Source organism: Mixophyes fleayi, chromosome 12 (genome assembly GCF_038048845.1).
Source record: "Mixophyes fleayi isolate aMixFle1 chromosome 12, aMixFle1.hap1, whole genome shotgun sequence".
Lineage (NCBI taxonomy): Eukaryota > Metazoa > Chordata > Amphibia > Anura > Limnodynastidae > Mixophyes > Mixophyes fleayi.
This window is the reverse complement of record NC_134413.1, coordinates 67,124,784-67,144,766: the sequence shown is the minus strand read 5'-3', so window position 1 is coordinate 67,144,766 and position 19,983 is coordinate 67,124,784. Positions and strand designations below refer to the sequence as shown.

Sequence of the window (19,983 nt, the reverse complement as noted above, 5' to 3'; positions counted from 1 at the left end):
TCGTAATCAGTCCAAAAAAACCCAAAAAATAAAAAATTTACTGTGTTGAAGCGAAAAAGAAGTGTTACTGAGCAAAAGTTAAGTGCCGATAAAAAAAAAATTGCCAACATGCCATTCTACACACGCAGTGGCAAAGAGAGAATGAGGCCTTCACCTTTGGCTATTAGTGACAGATCCCAAAAAGTTACCGAGCCTACAATTGGTGCACAACTACTGTTACGCTTCAAAGCCGAGCTGCAAGATAACAGTAAGACATTAGAGGATAATGTTTGCTCTGATTCACAAATGACACCAATCCCTGTGGAGAGTCCATCCAAAAGTGGTATGTCTAATCGTGAGCATTCTGTTAGTGTACCCATAAAGAAGGGCCCTTTCAGCAGTTCTGCTGATGTGTGCCTGAACAGCCCGAGTGTAGCCGGTGATACACAAATTGAGGATGCCACTTTGGAAATAGAAGAGGATGAGGGGGAAATTTGTGGAGGTGACGAGGGCGCTAATGAGGATGTTGATGATTATGATGCAGACAGATACCAAATTGCCTTTCTCAATTTCTATTTATATTCTAGATTATATAACGGCTGAATAGTTTTCTATTTTACTCCTAGTGGAGAGGAGATCTGATGCAGACAGATACCAAACTGCCTTTGTCCATTTCATTGTATATTCGAATTTCTAGCTCCACAGTCTATGCAGGCTGCTCTTTTTTCTATTTTACTACAAGTGGTTTGGGGGGGCGGTCTGATGCAGACAGATACCAAACTGCCTTTGTCCATTTCTTTGTATATTCGAATTTCTAGTTCTACAGTCTATGCAGGCTGCTTTTTTCTATTTTACTACAAGTGGATAGGGGGGGGGGGGGTCTGATGCAGACAGATACCAAACTGTCTTTGTCCATTTCTTTGTATATTGGAATTTCTAGTTCCACAGGCTATGCAGGCTGCTTTTTTTTCTATTTTATTACAAGTGGATGGGGGGGGGGGGGGGGGGGGTCTGATGCAGACAGATACCAAACTGCCTTTGTCCATTTCTTTGTGTATTCGAATTTCTAGTTCCACAGTCTGTGCAGGCTGCTTTTTTTAATATTCAACTACAAGTGTAGGGTGTAATATACACCCAAAGACGATGGCTACATTGCCAATAATCAAAGATGGAGGAGGTAGACAACCAGGTTTGTCTGTATAATTATATAATTATATAAAATGGCCTACCAGGGATTAAACTGTTTTTTTCATAATTTATTAGCTTTAGAATTACCTCACTTATCTAAGAAACTGGTGGAAATTAGGTTATTTTAGACCAAAACAATTGTATTTTTTTCGAAAATAGCAAAACAAAACCAAACAAAAACAAAAACAAAACCAAAACACGCAAGGGCGGTTTTGCAAAACCAAAACCAAAACACGAAGGAAATCCAGATCCAAAACCGAATACAAAACCAAAACACGGGGGTCAGTGACCATCTCTAATTTATACACAACAGAATTAGAGCCAAATGCCCCATGTCTGGGATTACTAAGCAGGAAACCAAGTCACTGAGACAATATACCTGTTTTTCAAGACAGACAAGTATTATCCATGAAATATGTACATTTACAAAAATCAGGGGGTATATTTACTAAACTGCGGGTTCCTAAAAGTGGAGATGTTGCCTATAGCAACCGGATTCTAGTTATCATTAGCAATCAGATTCTAGTTCTACAGAATGACAGCTAGAATCTGATTGGCTGCTATAGGCAACATCTCCACTTTTTCATACCTGCAGTTTAGTAAATATACCCTCTAAAGACCACCAGGTAAGACGCAAGTCCTTTTGCAGAGTGAAACCCTCCCAACATTAGCCTCCTTGAAATTTGACAAACCGTGCATACTACCCCAAAGTAGCAATGCACAAACAAATAGGGGGCTTCGTCACACAATGGATATGGTTCACCTCCCGTGAAAACTCCCTTTAATACACATGCACCAGGGGCAAATGCAGCAACTGCTAATCATGGTGAAGAATGATATAACATCATCATCAGCTATTTATATAGCGCCACTAACTCCGCAGTGCTGTACAGAGAAAAAAAAGAAGAAGAAATTGTATATGATATATTTAAGTTAACTATTATTACAAACTAAGATTGGCCAGAGAAAGTGTGACTCACCTAGGAAGCCATGATCAGCTCACTCCTCACGTCTTTCACAGTTGTCCTTGCCTGTAAGGAGCTGCAGCTCCATTTCGCTCATTTTAGTATGTACAGCAGCCGCGGTGCTGCTGTACATCTGTCCCGCTGACAAGGATTTTTTCCGTGGGCGCATGCGTCAGCGGGGCAGCCACAGCTGCACCAGCAGGGGAAGAATCGGATCACCAGGTGATCCGATCCGATCAGCGGACGGCAGGCGGCGAGGGGCCCTCTTAGAGAGGGGGACCCGGGGCACGTGCCCCCTGTTCCCCCCCCCCCCCCCTTAATCCGGCCCTGCATGGACCCTAGTTATGGTTTCTCGTTTGGTTTGGTTTGGTTTGGTTTCTCATTTGGAATTGGTACCAACAGTTGTTTGTCCCAACTGCCGAGAAGTTGGTAGATATGTCAGCACGGTGGCAGCATAGTGGCTCAGTGGTAAGCACTCCTGTCTCATAGCACTGGGGTCATGAGTTTGATTCCCAACCAAGGTCTTATCTGTGTGGAGTTTGTATGTTCTTGCATGAGTTTCTTCCCACACTCCAAAAACATACTAGTAGGTTAATTGGCTGCTTTGCAATTAACCCTAGTGTATATGTTAGGGAATTTAGACTGTAAGCTCCAATGGGGCAGGGACTGATGTGACCTTTGGTTATCAATGTTAGTGCGGCAAGGAAAGAGTCAAACAGTGTGATTGATCGGTAGAGTGACAGGCGCTCAATCACACCAATGGTCTAAAATAAACATGCTCCATCTGTACTTTACAGACACCGGGGAATATAAGCGCTACATCGATGGGGAATATTCAATTAGCCGGGAGGCGGCTCGGAGCGTCCGCGAGACACCTCGTAGTGGAGATTTGACAGATATCTACACTCATTTATCCTGGCACCCCATAGAGGAGCGAAAGAAAATGAGCTCAGATTTCTAACGTTATTACTGACTCTCCCCCTATGAATGGTAAACTGATAACCAATGCATTGTCCCATAGTCTGTGACATGAATCAGTTCATTATATACTGTTCATCGTTCCATCTCAGTTCCAAATAAAGTTAATAAGTGATTACTGACCTTATCAGCCAGGTGCAGCGAGCTCAAAATCTCTTCAGTCATTTTCGCTCCCAGACAGATCTGGAAAATACAATTTTTTTTTTGTGAATTTAATGCAGAATCCTCAGGATCGCAGGCAGAGACTTACAGGAGCCCTGGATGTAACTTTTTTTTTTATTGACTGAATAACTGGTTTTGTCTGTTAAGCAAGCAACACGCCTGTCCCAGTGCAGGGAAAAGAGGGGAGTGGACACAACTTTGCTCTCTCATGGAAAGATGACAAAGAATGTGGAAGTAACTGGGGCATGAATTGTACAGGATGATACAATGCTTTGCATAGAGCGGTATGCCCAGCACACAACCTTATACAAATACACTGCAATGCTATCAGACACAACGTTCACATAGGCTATTGAGTTCACACCTTATTTATGAACATTCAAAAATATGCAGATGATATCAATTTTGGAACACAATTAAGGGCACTACTACCATGGCCGCCCATGTAAGTGCTAAATCTTACTACAGACTAAGAAAAACATTGTGACAGCTACATATTGATGAGGGGGGAGATCATGTCAAACAAATCTCACTGACTTTTTTTAAAAATACACAAAATATATCCTCAGGAGCAAAAGAGATGTATATAAAGTGATGAATAAAACAATTATTTAATAAAAACTACCAGACATGGCTAGTAAACATACAGACCAAAACATTAATATGAACAAGGTCCGCACCTGAAATAAAACACTTATAAGTCCACTAAACAGTTTCTAAACTGGACCTTAAAAACATATAAGGCAGGGCCGGATTTACCACTAGGCAACATAGGCAATTGCCTAGGGCCCAGCGGTCCCTAGAGGGCCTTCCCAGGGCCGGCAGTGGGACCACACTTTAAAAATGGGCTGCTACTTATGGGCCAGTGCTATATGCTTTCCCCCCCCCTCCCCCCCCCCCCCTTGGGCTGAAGTCTGCCAGCCAGCCCCTGAATAGGGGTATATGTTATGCTAAAAAACTATAGTGCTATGGATTTTTTCAGGGAGGGAGCCCCAAACCAGTATCTTGCCTAGGGCCCCATGAGGTCTAAATCCGGCTCTGATATAAGGAAACTGCCATCTACAAACTTATGCCAAACATAAGTTTGTACTCAACGATCTTATTGGAAATCTTCTACCTTTAGTGCTGGACTTTTTACCCACATTCATCCTTTCAGCTTTTTAGATTATGTTTTTAGGTTATGTTATGCCACTCGTCCACACTTATTTGTTTTTTGTGTTTCTTTGGCAGGTGTCACTGTTTTTATTATTGTCTACCAAAAAATGTTATCAATCAGTTAAATCCTTTGGTAGATATCGAGAAGTTTGCCAAGACATTTTTCTCATGATGCCAGAGGCGGGCAACAGTAACTCTTCATATATAATAAAGTTCTATATAAAACTTATAGATTGAACAACTAGAATCCTTGTATATATTTATTCATTAAAATGGAATGATTGTAATTATATCTTAGCACTATCTTGCATCATGTATTGGTGCATTATCCAATAAAATCTAATACGTTTTTTTCCGCGTGTTTAGGCATTTGTAAGTAACCTAGCTATCTAACAAAAGCCTATTACAGGGGTATCGTAGATATCTCCTGCATTAGGTTACATTTCGCATTAAACCGCAGTCCCCTTCATTTTCAATGGGGACAGCGTTCTGGGGCTTCAGCTTTTCGGAGCTTGAGCCATTTGCAGTGGTTAGCCATTCTCAAGGGACGGCTGGCAAATTTTAGCCCGGGGGGGCAAGACTCGACTCAGCAGCCAATTAGGAACATTTTTTAATTTTAAAGCAGCAATCCCGTGAAAAAAATCAGGCTGCTATTAATAATGTATGATTATGGACTACTATGGCAACCACAGTCACATGGCACAGTGAGCAGAGAGGCTTACGAAAGCCCCTCTGAGCTTTGTCTGCACTGTGACATCCACCTTCTCCCCTCTGCCATCAAATAACATGCTAAGAGCTGTGAGCCTGAGTCTATGCAGAAGACTTACTGTGTCGGTCTCTGGCAGCCATTTTTGTTTCCCAAACAGAGAGGTTTTGAAAAGGAGATAATGATTTGTAAGAGTACAGCTAAGAAAATTGACTATCTGATGCTGTAACGGACTTACCTGATCCCCGCCGCTCCGTCCAGAAGCCGCACTTCCGCATCCAGGACCACGTGACCGCACCCGGAGGCGGTCACATGACCACAACCCAGAGGCGGGGATTTTGAATCCCCTTCAGCATAAAAACCTCACTCTGGCACTCGCTGAGTGTCAGAGCAACACTTACCTGTTCCTGGCTCCTGTTCTTCGTGGATTGCAGTGTCTTCCAGTCTCCAGTGTCTACCTGTGTGCTGATCTCTGCCTGTTTGACTTCCCTGGTTCTCCTATCCCTGTGTACCGACCCGGCTTGCTGACCATTCTCCTATTCTTGTGACCCGTGTACCGAACCTGGCTTGTTGACTCCGAGTTGCCTTCTGATTCTGCCTGACTCCATTCCTGTGTACCGAACCGGCTTGTTTGACTCCGCTACCTCCGCTTCACTCCGCTGTACTACATCTTGGGGCGATCCTGGGGACCGAGACCTGCGACTCCTGGCAGCGAAGCCCACCCCGCCTTGCGGCGGTTCTTGGTGAACACCGGGGAGATCGTTAGACTCCGCACCTCAGGTAAGCCAGCGCTAATCAAGATTAGTAATATAGTATCCAGAATCTACGCTGGCACACGTATGTGCACAGGTATGGAAAGGTAGGGGAAGTGGCCCGGTATTATGGACCCACTCTGACATAAGCTCCACTAGCTTCAACGTGCTCAAGAGCGCCAACGGGCACCTATCATGAACGTCCAAGCCTAATAACTGGATTGGGAATTAGACATTGAAATATAGTAAGCAGAAGTTGTTTCACTATACATGAAGCAGACAAACAAACCAACAGATCATGGGTATTATTATTATTATTATTATTATTATTATTATTATTAATTTTTATTTATAAGGCGCCACAAGGCGTCCGCAGCACCGTACAGGGACAAACAAATTACAATACAATGGGAGACAGCACAGTACAGTAAACAGTAAGCACAGTAACTCAATAAGCTCAATGCACAGCTAGAGAGGGCGGGGAAGGGGGAGGGAGGATCCGCAAATGACAGGGCCCAAGAAGGAGGGCGCGGAAGACAGGGAGACCCCCAGGGGGGAGGAGGGAGCGAGAGTGGACGTGGGGTGGAGGACCCTCGAGGAGGAGGGCTAAGTAGCTGGAGAGCAGAGTTAGAAGTGGTGGAAACAGGAGGAGAGATGGCCCTGCTCAGAGGAGCGTACAATCTAAGGGGAAGGGTTGAGAGACAGAGAGACGCAGGGGAGAGAACGAGAGTAGGGGGACGGAGGCAGAAGTTAAGGTAGGAAGATAAGGTAGGAAGTTAAGTGGGTAAAGAATAAGCTGTGTGTGTTTTGCTAGACTGGATATAATCATTCTGCTTGCTGACTAAGGAAAAACAACAGTCTGTCAGTCCACTAACTGCCAGGACAATCACAGTGGTTATATTTATTGTGCTACCACGACAAAAGCCGCCACTTGATACAATAGGGGTACAACTATTTTTTTTTATTTTTTTTTTAATCCTTCAATCCTTTTGCTAAAATAAGTTGTCTTCTTCTGAAAACGTACTGCTTTAGGAAATAACCTCTCTGTACCCCCACCGTTACTAGCCCACATACCAGGAAACTAGATTTTCTTCTTTTATATGAATACATTACCAGTGTAAATATATTCATGCCTGGAAAACTCACTTGCCCTTTGCTGTTCAAGCTAATCAAACAAAGGATTGTGCGTATTTGTAAAGATACTATAGAAGAAACATATTTTACAAGTCACAGCTAAATGACTTCAGGACTGTTCACGCAACTATAGATAGAGTCTCTAATGCTGCAGAAGCTCTTTGGCTGCAGAGCTGTTAATTAATATAGTGATCTAGGGTAAAAAAAAGAAACTTAGGTGCAAAATTCATCCTAGTCCCGTTCGTTCTGTTAATACAGGTGAAGAGGTACGTATCGGTGCACAGGGGATGTGAGCCACAAAACTCTCATTTGAAATAGGAATCAATAAAGATTATGAAACACACAAGAGGAAGTTACCTACAGGGCATTGTGGGGTTCAGCAAGAGGACATGAACACTACTTACATATAGCGGTGTACACCACAGGCAGACCAAACAGTGTGGGGCTGAGTGTTCTATTCACTGGTACTAGGGCGGGTATGGTCAGGTGACTGACTGCCTACACATTAACATGCACCCTTTCCTGTCAAAGCAGTCCCCTGTCCGTCCTCTTACTGTACCTGCTGCAGATAGTGAATAGTATGTGCAGAATGCTGCATCATGAAATCAGAGGAAGAAGGAAATGTAACATAGACTGCATAATGTTCATGCTTTCTTCAACTGCACGATAAACCTCTATTACCCATTAAACTTATCACTCTAAGAAGAAATAACGACGCGGACACAGAAATAAATTCACAGGTCACAGTTTTCATTATAATTCAATTGGTGACTGAAACTAAAATGCGAGTTCAACGAAACAAACCAGTACAAAATCAATCGAGTGGATGGCCAACTGGCCCTCAAGCCAATAACCCAGGATATAACAGCACGATGGCTCAGTGGTTAGCACTTCTGCCTCACAGCACTGGGGTCATGAGATCGATTCCCGACCATGGCCTTATCTGTGAGGAGTTTGTATGTTCTCCCCGTGTTTGCGTGGGTTTCCTCTGGGTGCTCCGGTTTCCTCCCACACTCCAAAAACATACTGGTAGGTTAAATGGCTGCTATCAAAATTGACCTTAGTTTTTCTCTGTCTCTGTCTCTGTGTGTGTGTGTGTGTGTGTGTGTATGTGTGTGTGTGTATGTTAGGGAATTTAGACTGTAAGCTCCAAAGGGGCAGGGACTGATGTGAGTGAGTTCTCTGTACAGCGCTGCGGAATCAGTGGCGCTATATAAATAAATGATGATGATGATGATATCATCCTTTACTGAATGACGGCACTTAATCTGGCGTCAGAGAAACAAAACGCCCCCTTCTGGACTCACAATGACATGTCCACATAAAACAGGTCAAGGGGTCCCCCAGACAAAAAGGACCAAGAGCCAATCAGCGGAAGCGCCTTGTATTAGCCGCTGACCGCAATGCTTTCCTGCCAACTGTGCCTCTTTTGTAAAGGAGGGAGAAAAATGTCATGGGGATAGAACCGATACACATCAGCGTTGCAAAGGGCGAGCAGGAGAGATTTTGTGCAGCAAAAGAGGCCGGACAACCACATTTATATAGAAAATTCCCAGGACCTCCCCTGAGTATTCTACTAGCGGTTGTCGGATGGATTAACAACACTTTATCCCTTAATAGGTAAGTGCATTGTAAGATACATATTACGGTTAAGTGCTTTCGGCTAATAGGGCCCCTCTGGTCATAAGGTTTATAGAGCCACGGAACAGTCTCTCAGCAGATGTGATATGTATTACAGTAATAGAAATCACACCTGAAGGGGACAAACAATGTTAACTCACACCTCCTAAATATTGACCGTTTTATTCAGATGTCCTTTTCCCTTGTCCTTTTAAATTGTCCATTCTTGGGGTAAGATATTACTTTGTTTCCTAAATTTATAATAGCAAAGCCTATGCACTCTTTACTAACCACTAAGCCAACAAGCATGGTGGCTCAGTGGTTAGCACTTCTGCCTCACACCAATGGGGTCATGAGTACGATACCCGACCATGGCCTTATCTGTGTGGAGTTTGTATGTTCTCCCCGTGTATGCGTGGGTTTCCTCCCACACTCCAAAAACATACTAGAAGGTTGATTGGCTGCTATTAAACTGATCTTAGTCTGTGTATGTTAGGGAATTTAGACTGTAAGCTCCTATGGGGCAGGGACTGATGTGAGTTCTCTGTACAGCGCTGCGGAATTAGTGGCGCTATATAAATAGCTGATGATGATTTGGTTCTTTGATTCTAGTTTGGTTTACAAAACAAATGCAAATGTCTTAACGGTTGCTATGGCTCCATGTTTTTTGCCGTTTCCAAAAATGTCCATATCTATAAGATAAGGAGCTCTGGTAGGTGGTAATTTCAATGCTTCAGGCTGCACCCATGTAACACATTCCATGCCCGGTAATGCAATCGCTATTCATTCAGAGCAGGCAGTGAGGCATTCCAGGAGCAGAGCCCCAGGGGGGGAACGTGCAGGACTGGTTCAACCGCATGTTGGCGCCGTCTCACAGGAGCTTGACCTCGGCAATGTTTATACATCTCTTTGTTAACCCCCCGCTGTCCTGGGTTAGTCTAGTCTATACCATAGTTAAAAAAAAATGAGATATTGAACCATATATACTGTACATCAATTGCACTGCTTCAAAAGGGGTTGTAACCTCCATTGGACGATGCAGAGTATACTGCATTATAATTATTATATTCATATTCTAGCAATCATCTCCAATACTTTCCAGGCTCAAATTTTTTCCAGGACGTAGATCACTCTCCCTATATTACATTTCAATCCAGTTTCCATGGACATTGATGATAAATGTTCTTTTAAAATAAACATTGGTTTACAGACCACACAGAGATAGAGAGATAACAAAGACGTTCTTCACGAAGATCCAAATACAGAGAAGGAGAAGTGGTACTGGGGGGATCGCACATACGTGCAGAGTAAGAACAGAAGTTGCATCCAGCGTACTGTCACATCAGATGCCAAATTCCCAGAATGAACCTCTAGAGCCTCTAGGCTACTTGTGGTCTTCGCCTATAGTGCATCCTTTTCCTTAGAGCTGAACATGCTCACTGGCACAGTTTCCCCCCTGGTCTTTGGGCAGCACGGTGGCTAAGTGGTTAGCACAGGGCCGCCATCAGGGGGGTACAGGGAGTACAGCAGTATGGGGCCCAACAGTAGAGTGGGGCCCCACCAGTCCTATGACCAAACAAATTTATTAGTGGAAGGGGCCTCCACAGTGAATTAAAGGAGGTAGCAGGCGCCATTTCTAGACAGCAGCTGCACCTAAAATGTTAGAGGTGGTGTTAGGAGAGACTTCTGTGTGTAATTAAGGATGCAGCAGCGTGCACCCTTGTAGGCAGCATGTCTGCCGCCACTACCAAGATGTCGGGGCCCCAGAGCTGCTGCCATTTGCTCCAGTCCCAGGCAGAGAGGCTCCCTGCAGCGTCACTGACATCATGCTATTAACAGCGTCACAACTATGTCAATAGAGAGGAGCCAAATGGATACAGCAAGAAGATGCAGACAGGTAAGTAAACTACTGCAGGGGTTAGAAGGAACCGGGGATGAGGGGGTGACTGTAGAGAATGGGGGGGAAGGCAAATGTTGGGTAGAGAATAATTTAAAAATGAGGGTGGCGTGAGAGAAGAAAGGAAGGGGCCCTGTATGTTACATTTGTACTGGGCCCCGCAATTTCTGGTGGCAGCCCTGGGTTAGCAATTAGTGGTTAGCACTTCTGCCTTGCAGCACTGGGGTCATGAGTTCAATTCCTGACCAGGGGGTATATTTACTAAACTGCGGGTTTGAAAAAGTGGAGATGTTGCCTATAGCAACCAATCAGATTCTAGCTATCATTTTGTAGAATGCACTAAATAAATAAAAGCTAGAATCTGATTGGTTGCTATAGGCAACATCTCCACTTTTCCAAACCCGCAGTTTAGCAAATCTAGCACCAAGGTCTTATCTGTGTGGAGTTTGTATGTTCTCCCCGTGTTTGCATGGGTTTCCTCCGGCTGCTCCGGTTTCCTCCCACATTCCAAACACATACTGGTAGGTTAATTGGCTGCTATCAAATTGACCCGTGTCTGTGTGTGTGTATGTTAGGGAATTTAGATTGTAAGCCCCAATAGGACAGGGACTGATGTGAGAGAGTTCTCTGTACAGCGCTGCGGAATTAGTGGCGCTATATAAATAAATGGTGATGATGATGATGGTCTTGAGTACACAGTACTAGAGGATTATTCCAATGCAGCTCCCCCAATATCTGTTGCCGACCCACTGTTATCGCACATAAAAACAGTCCCCGTAGGTTTCTATGGGGACAGCTGTTTAAAGGAATTTACCAAGTTCCAAACACCAATTTGAAGATGGCGTTAGCCATTGAAGCCCATGGCAAGAACATTGAGGTAGAGGGATCTTCGGATCCCTCACCGCATCTTACCTTTGGTTACTATCGCAAAGGTGGCCACTTTGCGATAGTGACCATAGAGGAGATAGGTAAAGTGTGTTTGCTGGAACCAGGGGCGGATCCAGAACTTAATTGTACCAGGGGCGATTTAGGGGGGGGGATTTAGCCCCGCCCCCTTTTGACACCTAAGGCTGCCGACGGCTGCACACTATGTGCAGGTCCGTTCGGCAGAGAGAGTTAGGGAGAAAGTCCTGCCCGGCTGCTCTGATTGTGTCAATCAGAACAGCCGGGCAGGACTCTCTCCCTAACTCTCTCTGCCGAATGGACCTGCACAGCAGCCGGGCAGGACTCTCTCCCTAACTCTCTCTGCCGAACGGACCTGCACATAGTGTGCAGCCGCCGACAGCAAGCCCCCCCCCCCCCCTGGATCCGCCACTGGCTGGAACAGTGGTTTATCTTGACTGCTGTCCCGGCAGAACCGCCAATTAACCTACTAGTATGTTTTTGGAGTGTGGGAGGAAACCGGAGCACCCAGAGGAAACCCACGCAAACACGGGGAGAACATACAAACTCCTCACAGATAAGGCCATGGTCAGGAATCAAACTCACGACCCCAGTGCTGTGAGAGAGAACTGCTAACCACTGAGCCACCGTGATTGTGTCATACATGCGGTTATTGTTAAATATGCCCTAAATACTTCAACAATTAGTATACACCTGATATAAAGCCAGTATTGGAAAAAAAATAGAATATAAAAAAGGACTTTAGTCCAATAATGAAGACTTTATATTCTTTAGGAAACAATCATATAATGAATATATACGTGATCACTTTTCTTTTCTTTTCTTAAGTAATTTAACCAGATCACTTGTAACACACGTCTCAATTACAATATTTTCCTAGAATTGTTTTGTTTCCTTTATGCTTCTTAAACAAGTGAATACATTTTTTTATTGCCACAGGCACACAGAAGAAAAAAATGAAAGACATACATAACAATAACCTTTTCTAACGCCACGTTACAGAAACGGAACAAGAACTTTTGTCGGACATCATTGCGCTGACTGAGGGCTAGATTTACTAGGCTGCAGGTTTGAAAAAGTGGGGATGTTGCCTATAGCAACCAATCGGATTCTAGCTGTCATTTATTTAGTACCTTCTACAAAATGACAGCTAGAATCTGATTGGTTGCTATAGGCAACAACCCCACTTTTTCAAACCTGCAGCTTAGTAAATCTAGCCCTAAGGCTTTGTTACATTTTATTTCACTGTTAGAGTTTGAAAAGCTGATCTATTTGATATTTTGCGGCTAGAGACGTCTTTATGGGATTCCAAGCAGAACACCGACTTCCGATGTATTTCTTCCCCTAATAAATAATGAAAAATATTGAGTGAAAATATATAATATAAACAAATAAAAAATATATATATATATAATAATAATAAAAATGATCAAGACAGACCATCCTCATCAGCTATTTATATAGCGCCACTAATTTTGCAGCACTGTACAGAGAACTCACTTACATTGGTCACTGTACCATTGGAGCTTACAATCTAAATTCCCTAACATACAGAGACTAGGGTCAATTTGATAGCAGCCAATTTACCATTCAGCATGTTTTTGGAGTGTGGAAGGAAACTGGAGCACCCGGAGGAAACCCATGCAAACACGGGGAGAACATACAAACTCCTCACAAATAAGGCCATGGTCAGGAATCGAACTCATGACCCCAGTGCTGTGAGGTAGAAGTACTAACCACTGAGCCACCATGCTACCCAAAGCATTCTGTTTATCATAATTTTCTCTTCTTTCTCATGGGGTTATATCAAAATGATCTGCTGTCAAAAGACACAAGCCACCTAAAATTCCCAACGAGACCATCTAAACAATGCCATCAAGATCTATTGTTTCATTAGCCCTTGGGATGTATTGTACATGGAGGCACTTAAACCCCTTACTGAGGAAAACTGAACTTGATCCTAGTCAGGGCCTGATTATCCAATAGGCTGACTAGGGTGCAAAGATTTAGGGAGTCACAACATTTTTCAGGGAAGGGGGGATGAAATTGTGACAGGAGAAGGTATAAACGTAAATTAATTTTCAAATTTAAGAGAATAGTTGTTCCACAAAGTAAAAAAGTAGAAATGAAAGGAAAAAAATAACAAGGTTTAAATCTTGTCGTATTCCCATGGTAAAGGCTGAAGACAATGAGCTATCTTTTGCCCAGACCCTTTAAAAATGCCAAGTGGAGCTGACTTTCGAAAACATAAACATTGTTGGTGGGGGGGGAAAGAAGGAGGTGAATTTTAAATTAAGGACAAGTTTGTTTTTATCTACCAGGTATTAGCCTGGTGCGGTCTGAACCCTTAAGCCTTGAACCCTAGTAGAACCGTTACACAAATGAATGGAAAGGGGCTTGTGAGCCAATCAGTCAATCAGATCCGACGATGGCAAGTTCATCTGCTTTCTTCTAGATCCGTTGCCGGCGACAGCGAATCGGAAATGTTTCGCTGCCAGCCAATCAGTGGTCCAAAAAGTGCACAGAGTTTCAGAGAGAGACCTGCGTGGCACTCCCATCAAGAAGATGCAGGGGGAAGCAAAAGAGCTTGCATGGTTCTTACCTGCAGCTAACGAAAACTGTTAGAGCCAGACTGAAGCGGTGCGGGGAGTCGTGCTGAGGAGTCCGTACGAACGGTAGGTGGACCAGTTGTGACGAAGGTAAGAACTTTGCATACGTCTGTCCGTTCCCTGAACTTCCACCAAATACTTATAGGGAAGGAAGTGAGGTTGCTAATATTTAATAATTAAAGTTGAAAACCCTTTAAAGGAACTTTACATCGTCTGACGACTTTAATTTATTGATTTCTATATGTTCCCCCACAATGTTTACCAAAATACATTGCACTACTTTGCTTTGTCACTAATCATTGTTATCTTCCAGACAGAGTTGTTTATTTTGTTGGATAGGACACAGCTTAGTGGTGCTGTGCGGTAGATGCAGTTTTATCCACAGAGCATCTCTGTGCCATGTCCAAAAAAAGAAAAAGAGAAAATCAAGAAAGATAAAGTAACACATCTAGTAAAGCTGGTAGTTTTTATGTATCTGTATATCTTAAATATGTATTGTTGAGATTTAAAAAGCATTGTGTACACTGAAAAAAGGTTATTAGGTTTAACACTTTATTTATGATTTGGGAGTAGGCTTGTTTTTTTTTGGGGAGGGTTACCTTTATGGGATTTTGATAACAATGGGGATCCAATTGTAAAGCGCTACGGAATTTGCTGGCGCTATATAAATGAATGTTGATGATGATGATGATGATTAGAAAGTTAATGTACAGTTGGCATGAGGTCCAGCTTAGACTTTCCAAGCCGTAAATTGAAACCCTGATCCTAACCTTAATGGATTTGTTTGAAAACAACTGCTGGCTATACTCAGGAGTATGTCTTCCTGTCTCCTGGGGTATAGTGATCCCTCTCCAGGAGATTTGTGGAGCATGTATATAGGGTGGAATGTTATGACGAAGAATTGGTCAACAACCATTCACTTTCTTGTTGGGTATGAGACTCGATAGAATAGACTGTAACATTACAGAAACATCTTCACATCATCATCATCATTTATTTATATAGCGCCACTGATTCCGCAGCGCTGTACAGAGAACTCACTCACATCAGTCCCTACTCCATTGGAGCTTACAGTCTAAATTCCCTAACACACACACAGACAGACAGACAGAGAGAGAGACTAGGGTCTATTTTGATAGCAGCCAATTAACCTGTCACTATGTTTTTGGAGTGTGGGAGGAAACCGGAGCACCCGGAGGAAACCCACGCAACACGGGCAGAATATACAAACTCCACACAGATAAGGCCATGGTCAGGAATTGAACTCATGACCCCAGCACTGTGAGGCAGAAGTGCTAACCACTGAGCCACCGGTCTCTTATACTAACCACACACATCCTGAACAGCTGCTACATTTTATCACTGGAAACAAATACTATGCCTGTTTCTTTACCAAAAGGACAACTGTCTTCGGGTTATCTAAATTATCAACTACAAATTGATTGATCTGATGACTGAAGTGACTACAAAGTGCCAAGTTGTCTTCACTCAAATGTTAATGCCACAGAAACCTGTCTTACCTCCTCTGACACTACATCCCCTGCAGCTCTCTCCTACATGGTACTCTCTCTCAGTCACATTTCCAGATCCGGAAACAGATAACAGAGACCAAAGGAGGTTAGATGTGATGGACACTCCATTGACCTTTAATGGACAAACAGAGTCACTTTTTTAAGTGCTTCCACACAATGCTTCCCTGATATGACACTGAGGTAACCACTTTCCCTCTACACGAAAAAAGCGGAAAGGTTAGCAAGCTAAGTGGTTAGCACTTCTGCCTCACAGCACTGGGGTCATGAGTTCAATTCCCAACCATGGCCTTATCTGTGTGGAGTCTGTATGTTCTCCTCGTGTTAGCGTGGGTTTCCTCTGGGTGCTCTGGTTTTCTCCCACACTCCAAAAACATACTGGTAAGTTAATTGGCTGCTAACAAATTGACCCTAGAGTGTGTGTGTGTGTGTGTGTGTGTGTCTGTGTGTGTGTGTGTGTGTGAATTTGGACTGTAAGCCCCAATGGGGCAGGGACTGATGTGAGTGAGTTCTCTGTGCAGCGCTGCGGAATTAGTGGCGCTATATAAAATAAATGGTGATGTGATGATGATAGATTAGAAAGAGTATGTAGAAAGAAATGTACCTCTTGAGCTTTATATAAAGAGATTAAATAATAAGTCCTGCTACTTCAAGTTGATTTAAATCGAAGACTGTTGCTACTTATTTCGATTTTGGTTTTTATTATCGAGAATTCTGTAAACGCTATATTTAAAAACTCAAGAGTTGTAGATACGTTTTATATATGTGAAAGAATCTGCAGCATTTAATCACAGGTGCTAATAATAATGACTCTTTGTGATTCAGAGAAAAACGTTTTCGAATGCATCTATAGTGTATCTATTTTGTGTATATATAACAGGTCTGCTTGACACGGTGTATGTAGATCTAAAGCAGTATTGATTTTGTTGATTTTGACAAATTTATTATGAACATTGGATGCGCTTTACGATTGGTCCTTGGCTGCATAAATAACAGCGGACAATCATTAAAGAACTCACCTTGAAAAAGAACCAGGACGGGTTCGAAACGCGTTGGTGGATATATAGTGATTCTGAGTGAGTCCTGCACCTACCCGTAGTTTGGAGGCGGTTGGCGATTACCAAGCTGGAGACACATCAATATTGTTTGATAACGCTGATAGCCCTCAAGAAACTCGGTAGGAGTGAACTTGCTACTTACATTGAAGGATCTATCTGCAAATCTGCAGTTTTTTATACTTTCCAGATTGTTTTTTATTTACTTTATGGAGTATTAAAAGAGATTTTAGAGATAATGCACCATGCGCTCGATATGGTTTTGTTTTTCATATATGATGCATGAAATCGAATCTATATCTAAGAATAAAGATATAAAGACACAGTGAATAATTTGAATTGATGACTCACATGAACAAAAGGTAAGCGGTTTGTAAGGGGTGCATACCCCGAAAATATCTGTATATGAAAGCTCCACACGTGGGGCTAGGTTTACTAAACTGCGGGTTTGAAAAAGTGGAGATGTTGCCTATATCAACCAATCAGATTCTAGCTGTCATTTTTTTAGTGCATTCTACAAAATGACAGCTAGAATCTGATTGGTTGCTATAGGCAACATCTCCACTTTTTTAAACCCGCAGTTTAGTAAATATACCCCGTGGTGTTAATTGAAAGTGCTTTCTAACTGCACACACCTCTAAAGGTTCCCCACTTTGGGTATATTTACAAATCTTGAGAGTTGTTACATATATGTCTCTTTTTGACTTCCGACCACGCTCATATTTGTGGACAACATTGGAGAAGTCTCTCGCAAGATAAACTCTTTACTAAAAGAACATTGGGAACATTGAAGATATTGGTTCCTTTTCTAATACTATAAACACTGCGGGACAATCCAATTGTGTTGTGGACTTGAAGTATACTCCTCAGATTTTGGACTTGTATTATATTATCTAAGGAGAGATTTAGTCTACTTGCGCCCGAAATATGCACATTGTTGAATCTGTACTTCATTGACCTTGTCTTCTCCACTTCTGCTCCATCTCTAGCTTCTCTAACTTGGCCTTTTCACTCTCTGATCACAACCTTCTTTCCTACAGACTCACCATACCTCATGCTCCCCCCTGCTCCACTCATATCCACACACACTGCAACACCTTAGTACTTTCAACCTGATCCACTTCTCTTTATCACTAAAACGACTACTAATATGTCTACTCTGTCCTGCGCTGAGCACGTTACCTCCTCCTACAAAAACACACTCACTTCAGCCCTAGACAATGCAGGACCTGCTTGCGTATGCAAAGTGTGCAAATAGGTCCTGCGCATGCCCACAAAAAACGCTGTACGCCTACATCTGTATACTTAATAATCAGCGCTGAGACAGCAAACTGCACTTAGAATAACTGAATCCACGTGGTTATAAGATCCTCCAAACCGTCTATGCCTCTGTGGCCAAAACGGTTGTGTTCGGTGTACCACAGCTGGAAAGTGCTTCACTCATTAATACAGTGACTCACCTCTCGGGGATCCTCCAAACTGGCTATGCCTCTATAACCACTTCAGTTATGTTGATCTAAAATACCACAATCCGGGACAGACATGAAGCACGATTCTATCTGTGGCTTCACGGTCATCCAATATCCAAGTAGAAGGTATAGCAATGCTTATTCTTTTTCTGACGCGTTTCATCACAAGCGTGATTTCATCAGAGGAAATAGATGCAGATGTAGATTTGGTACTTGTGCCTCCTTGTGCTTGGAGAAGCGGGATGGGCTAGGGAAGGGGTGTGCAAATGCAGACAAAGCTGTTAAGTGCTTTCTTCAATTTCTAACTCATACTAACCAACTTTTCAATGTTCCCCTGTGGAAGATCCCGGGAGGGGAGGAAGGCGGGGTGAATCGCATCATTTTCACTTCACCACCATGACGCAAAACCATAATTTTGCCACGGGGGCAAGGTCAAAATGCCGCCATTCACCACGAATCGCAGTATGGAGGATCCCATACTGCCACTTCACTAGGAAGTGGACAGGATGCGAGAGAATAACCTGCTCTCTCTGGAGTCCAGGAGACCTATCCAGAATTCGTGAGTCTCACGAAAATTCCGGGAGACTGGGTAAGTATGGTCTGATAGCTGCATTCCAAACACTTTAATGTGAACTATATGTATCATGAAGGTACAGTAATGCACTACTCACTTAACACCACCAGATGGCAACACTGCCTCATGTATAGTGGGGGCAATCTATTAAATGACCATGTAAATCATAATTTGTTTAGGGATTTACATGGCAATCTGCACTTCATCAAATCTAGTAAAGTCAAATCACCATGTAAATAACTACTTTTTCATACCTCCCAAATTATTATTTTTTACCAGAAATCACTTCTTTCTGCAGTGTATGTTGTAGGATGGGGGGGTCTAGTAACGGTCAATTTAGTATTTCACCGTTGAAATATCACAAAATAAAATCAGTGGGTTTAGACGTTCAAGAATGCCTAAAAACCAGTGAGATGATTGAGGGGGAACACATTTTATGCATGTTTGGAGCTTTCCCATTCATCTCAATGAAGTTTGTAGCGCGAGCATGACACGCAGAAACCCCATTGAAATGAATGGGCTATTGAAGTGAATAGCTCCATAATAAATAGATAAGTAACTAGAAACAGGTGGTATATGCCAACTCTTCCGGAATGTCCGGGAGACTCACGAATTCCAGGTATGTCTTCCAGACTCCCGGGAGAGCAGGCAATTCTCCCGCATCCTGCCCACTTCCTAGTGAAGTGTGCAAAACTTCCTGTTGCTGGCTTCCATTAATACAGGGAGACAATGAGCTTGGGGTCCCTTTGCTGGAAGTAAAACCAGATCCAAGCTAGACAGCCTGGTCCCACTAATGCAGGAGGACTACGAGCATGGGGTTCCACTGCTAGAGTTAAACAAGCTGTACACTAGGCCAACTGGTCCAGTTAACAGGGAAATCTGCCTGTCAACGTAGAATCCATCCCTGGCCTGGGCTGAAGTCTTTTTGGAAAGGTGGGAGCTGCAAGAAAAACAGCTTGGCCCTCCTCTGAGAGACTACCAGCCTGGCGCTGAGGGATTTTCCATAATACCTGGACTGCGGGTGCCAATGTAATAAAAAAAAATAAGAAGCCCCCGAGCTATGAGTTTCCCTGTTATAGTGGAAAAATGCCCAGGTTGTCTAGCAAGGATTGAGAAGGGGGGTTATACTGCCCATTTTATTATTTCATTTATTTATTTATGCACGGAGCTTTCATATTCATTTCAGTGGCCCATCCATTTCAATAGGGCCTCTGCATGTAGAGCACATGCTTCAAGCCCCATTGAAATGAATGAGAAAAGCTGCAAGAGAGGCTATAGAGCAGGTTTGCCCAACCTAGAGCTGTGGCT

General features: G+C 43.1%; 1 protein-coding gene across 1 annotated transcript in view; it reads right to left on the bottom strand.

Moving 5' to 3' along the window:
* LOC142109402 (annexin A2-like) overlaps positions 1-7,470 on the bottom strand; it is a 34,993-nt gene extending 27,523 nt beyond the window's left edge. Inside the window, exons 1-2 of the mRNA XM_075193578.1 lie at positions 7,424-7,470; positions 3,234-3,293 (exon numbers count right to left, since the gene is read on the bottom strand). Coding sequence (XP_075049679.1) covers positions 3,234-3,275 — 42 coding nt within the window. The 5' untranslated portion in view covers positions 3,276-3,293; positions 7,424-7,470. The remainder of the gene's footprint in view (positions 1-3,233; positions 3,294-7,423) is intronic.
* Positions 7,471-19,983: the final 12,513 nt, after the last annotated feature.